This window comes from Felis catus, chromosome B2 (genome assembly GCF_018350175.1).
Source record: "Felis catus isolate Fca126 chromosome B2, F.catus_Fca126_mat1.0, whole genome shotgun sequence".
NCBI classification, from domain to species: Eukaryota; Metazoa; Chordata; class Mammalia; order Carnivora; family Felidae; genus Felis; species Felis catus.
This window is the reverse complement of record NC_058372.1, coordinates 26,948,249-26,953,073: the sequence shown is the minus strand read 5'-3', so window position 1 is coordinate 26,953,073 and position 4,825 is coordinate 26,948,249. Positions and strand designations below refer to the sequence as shown.

The 4,825-nt window shown below is 54.5% G+C and overlaps 1 protein-coding gene across 1 annotated transcript; it reads left to right on the top strand.

Annotated features, from left to right (window-relative positions):
• FOXC1 (forkhead box C1) lies at positions 1 to 3,000 on the top strand. The gene has a single exon (XM_023253730.2). It carries the CDS (start codon positions 542 to 544, stop codon positions 2,198 to 2,200), a length of 1,659 nt encoding a protein of 552 aa, XP_023109498.1. The 5' UTR covers positions 1 to 541; the 3' UTR covers positions 2,201 to 3,000.
• The last annotated feature ends 1,825 nt before the right edge of the window (positions 3,001 to 4,825 follow it).

Sequence of the window (4,825 nt, the reverse complement as noted above, 5' to 3'; positions counted from 1 at the left end):
GGTGACGGATGCTCAAAAGTTCAGAAGTTTTCCCAATGCTTCCTTAAGCGGCCGGCGCGCGAGAGACTGAAAAAAAGGTGACGCGGGGCCCAAGAAGGCGGCCGGCGCGCTGCCCCCCGCCCCTGGTTATTTGGCCGCCTTCGCCGGCGACTCAGGGCAGAGTCTCCTGGAAGGCACAGGCAGTGTAGCGAGAAGGGCGCCTTCTTGTTTTTTAGTTTTGGCTCTGTTTTGCCGTCCTCGCCTGGAAGTTGCTCCGCGGGTTCCTCTAAGGCCGTTTGCCGCGTTCTCGTCCGGCCCTCTCCCCTAGCACCGACCCCGAAGTGGCCCGGGGCGCCCCAGGAGCACGAGAGAGCCCAGGGAGAGGCCGTGCGCGGCCGGCGGCTCCCGGAGGCGGCGGCGGCGGCCGAGCCGGACTCAGCGCGGCGGCCCGGCACCAGCTCTGTGGGGCCCGGACTCGGACTGGGCAGCCGGCTTGGCGTGGCCGGCCTAGGGAGGGTGGGGGGCGGCGGGAGGCGCGGGGCGGCGGCGGCGAGCGGGGGCCATGCAGGCGCGCTACTCCGTGTCCAGCCCCAACTCCCTGGGAGTGGTGCCTTACCTCGGCGGAGAGCAGAGCTACTACCGCGCTGCGGCCGCGGCGGCCGGGGGCGGCTACACCGCCATGCCGGCCCCCATGAGCGTGTACTCGCACCCGGCGCACGCCGAGCAGTACCCGGGCGGCATGGCCCGCGCCTACGGGCCCTACACGCCGCAGCCGCAGCCCAAGGACATGGTGAAGCCTCCCTACAGCTACATCGCGCTCATCACCATGGCCATCCAGAACGCCCCCGACAAGAAGATAACTCTCAATGGCATCTATCAGTTCATCATGGACCGCTTCCCTTTCTATCGGGACAATAAACAAGGCTGGCAGAACAGCATCCGCCACAACCTCTCGCTGAACGAGTGCTTCGTCAAGGTGCCCCGAGACGACAAAAAACCGGGCAAGGGCAGCTACTGGACGCTGGACCCGGACTCGTACAACATGTTCGAGAACGGCAGCTTCCTGCGGCGGCGGCGGCGCTTCAAGAAGAAGGACGCAGTGAAGGACAAGGAGGAGAAAGACCGGCTGCACCTCAAGGAGCCGCCGCCGCCGCAGCCCGGCCGCCAGCCCCCGCCCGCGCCGCCGGAGCAGGCCGACGGCGCCGCGCCTGGACCGCAGCCGCCGCCGGTGCGCATTCAGGACATCAAAACCGAGAACGGTACGTGCCCCTCGCCGCCCCAGCCCTTGTCCCCGGCTGCCGCCCTGGGCAGCGGCAGCGCCGCCGCGGTGCCCAAAATCGAAAGCCCCGACAGCAGTAGCAGCAGCCTGTCGAGTGGGAGCAGTCCCCCGGGCAGCCTGCCTTCGGCGCGGCCGCTAAGCCTGGACGGCGCGGAGCCCGCGCAGCCGCCGCCACCCACCCAGCCAGCGCCTCCGCCGCCGCACCACAGCCAGGGCTTCAGCGTGGACAACATCATGACGTCGCTGCGGGGGTCGCCGCAGGGCGCGGCCACGGAGCTCAGCTCTGGCCTCCTGGCCTCGGCGGCCGGGTCCTCGCGCTCGGGCATCGCACCCCCGCTGGCGCTCGGCGCCTACTCGCCTGGCCAGAGCTCCCTCTACAGCTCCCCCTGCAGCCAGAGCTCCAGCGCCGGCAGCTCGGGAGGGGGCAGCGGCGGAGGGGGCGGCGGCGGTGGCGGCGCGGCGGGCGCCGGGACCTACCACTGCAACCTGCAGGCCATGAGCCTGTACGCGGCCGGAGAGCGCGGCGGCCACTTGCAGGGCGCACCGGGGAGCACCGGCGGCTCCGCGGTGGACGACCCCCTCCCCGACTACTCTCTGCCCCCAGTCACCAGCAGCAGCTCCTCGTCCCTGAGTCACGGCGGCGGCGGCCAGGAAACCGGCCACCACCCTGCGGCCCACCAAGGCCGCCTCACCTCGTGGTACCTGAACCAGGCGGGCGGAGACCTGGGCCACTTGGCGAGTGCGGCGGCGGCGGCAGCCGCCGCGGGCTACCCGGGCCAGCAGCAGAACTTCCACTCTGTGCGAGAGATGTTCGAGTCACAGAGGATCGGCTTGAACAACTCTCCAGTGAACGGGAATAGTAGCTGTCAGATGGCCTTCCCTTCCAGCCAGTCTCTGTACCGCACGTCCGGGGCTTTCGTCTACGACTGTAGTAAGTTTTGACACTCCCTGTCCCCCCCCTCAAAATCGAAATGAATCGAACCCCAAAGCAGGAACAGCCAAAAGAACCATCAATGCAAAATCGAAACCAAAAAAAAAAAAAAAAAAAAAAAAAGAAAAGAAAGAAAAAAAGAAAAAAAAGAAAAGAAAAAAAAGAAAGAAAAAGAAAAAAAGAAAAAAATTCCAATTTAAAAACAAACTTGAAAAACATTCACCAAACGAGTGAACAGAATCCCTCCAAAACTTCAACTCAACCAGCACAAAGAAAACTATTTTCTTAAAAGATTCAGAGCCACCTTCACTTTGCCTTTTCTAAATAAACAAAACGGTAAACTATTTTGTACAGAGACAGCAAAATCATGGTTTATTAAAGGACAGTGTTACTCCAGATAACACGTAAGTTTCTTCTTGCTTTTCAGAGATCACGCTTTCCTCCTTTCTCTTCCATTCCCCTGCCCTTCTCTTTCCTTCACCTCTCACTTGTAAGATATTATTTTATCCTATGTTGAAAGGAGGGGGAAAGTCCCCATATATGAAAATCGCTTTCTTTTTATTCATGGACTTGTTTTAAAATGTAAATTGCAATATAGTAATTTATTTTTAATTTGTAGTTGGATGTCGTGGACCAAACGCCAGAAAGTATTTCCAAAACCTGACGTTAAATTGCCTGAAACTTTAAATTGTGCTTTTTTTTCATTATAAAAAGGGAAACTGTATTAATCTTATTCTATCATCTTTTTTTCTTTTTGTTGAACATATTCATTGTTTGTTTATTAATAAATTACCATTCAGTTTGAATGAGATCTATATGTCTGGATACTTTAATACAGCCTTAATTATTATAAGAAAAAAGATTTCAGATTAAAACACTAGAAATTACCTATTCTCCTCCTAAATATCTTCAAAATGGAGAAGCCCTGTGACTATTCCTTGTCAAATTTCACATAAAAGTCTCTTTTTGTTTAGATTTTTTTTCTTCTTGCAGCATCTTCTGCAAAATGTACTATATAGTCAGCTTGCTTTGTGGCTAGTCAAAGATACTTTGCTAAACAGATCTGAGTTGGCGTATACGAAAATATATTTTTTCAGTAAGGACAGAACATGATCTGGAAATTTTAAGCCCATGAATCAGCAGCGTTATTACCACAGTGATACCTGTGTGTAGAGATATATACAGATGACTATTTGGCTTGTGCATCATATAAAAAATCATGATGTGTGTTATACATCCCTGTGAGCCAAATGCTGGATAGATATTTCTCCTATTAATTTCACTCCTTTGTAAGAAGAAAAATAAACCCGTTTATAAATGTATATAACTCATCCACATTTACAATCCTTCATGCGTTACAAAGAAGGGTTGATTTAAAAATATATATGTACTGTGGGTTGGAAAGGGATATTTAATCTTTGGGAAACTATTTTAGAAGATGTGTTTGTAGAACAATTATTTTTTGAAAAAGATTTAAAGCAATAAGAAGGAAGGAGAGAAGAGCAGAACATTTTAGTCTAGGGTGGTTTCTTTTCAATCCATTTTTTCTTGTCAATTTACAGTTAAACCTAGGGGGCAATCCAGATTGGCCCTCCCCCTTTGTAAATAACCCAGGAAATGTAATAAATTCATTATCTTAGGGTGATCTGCCCTGTCAATCAGACTTTGGAGAGATGGCGATTTGATTACAGACATTCAGGGCCTTTCAGTTTGTTTTCGAGATAATACAGTTTCCTGCTATCTGCCGCTCCTATCTAGAGGCAACACTTAGCAGTAATTGCTATTGCTTGTTGTCAAAATTTGATCATTGTTAAAGGATTGCTGCAAATAAATACACTCTAATTTCAGTCAAAAACTGCTTTACGTGGCCTCTGATTTGCTGGGTCTCCTCCCTCAGAGTCGTAACCTAATAGCTAGAGAAGATTGCAGCGGCCCAGGGCGCGGGTGTCTCTCCGGGTCAGGCCGGCTGGGACTCGCTTTACTGCTGCGTTTAACTCCCCGCTCGGCTGTCTCGGCCCTAGGCTCTGGAGCTGCCTCGGGTTACCCCTTGCGGGTGGGTGGTGAAGGGAAAGAATCCATTGACAGATCTCATAGTTTGTGCGTTGGTCCACTTTTGGGAGACGAGTTGGAGCCAGGATTTGCCGACAAAGCGTCCGGTGGCTGGAGCTGGGTTGTCTAGGCCCGGATGGGAGGCAGCAGCAGGTGACCCACGGAATGGCCCTGTCCTTTCGGACTGGTGGCGAATCCCAAGACCCAGCAGCTCCGGCAGCCAAGAGACGTTACATTTCTCGACTTGCCTGGTTTCAACCTTTTGGACTGGGGACATGGCCCACCCGACTGTGGCCCACCCGAGGCTTTCCTGCTGGGGCGTTTCTTCGCGGCCCTGGTCCTGCCGAGTAGCTCCTGGCCCAACGCCGGCCTCCGGGACGCCGCTCCCGGACGGGAACGCTCTGCAGCTAATTAGCTGTAATTACCCGCCGCGGCCTGGGCCCAGCTTCTGTTTGTGTTTGGAGCTCCTTCCTCCCGCCCCCCACCCCCTCACGCCTACCCTCGCCCCGCCGTCTCCCCTCCCCGGCTTCTCGCTCTCCTCGCCGCTGCCTGCCCCCCAAAAGAGGTTGCTTGGGGAGCAGAGAGCC

What these genes read in the sequence shown, in the direction of transcription:
- FOXC1 (XM_023253730.2), top strand. Translation starts at nt 542, where the DNA reads ATGCAGGCGCGCTACTCCGTGTCCAGCCCCAACTCCCTGGGAGTGGTG.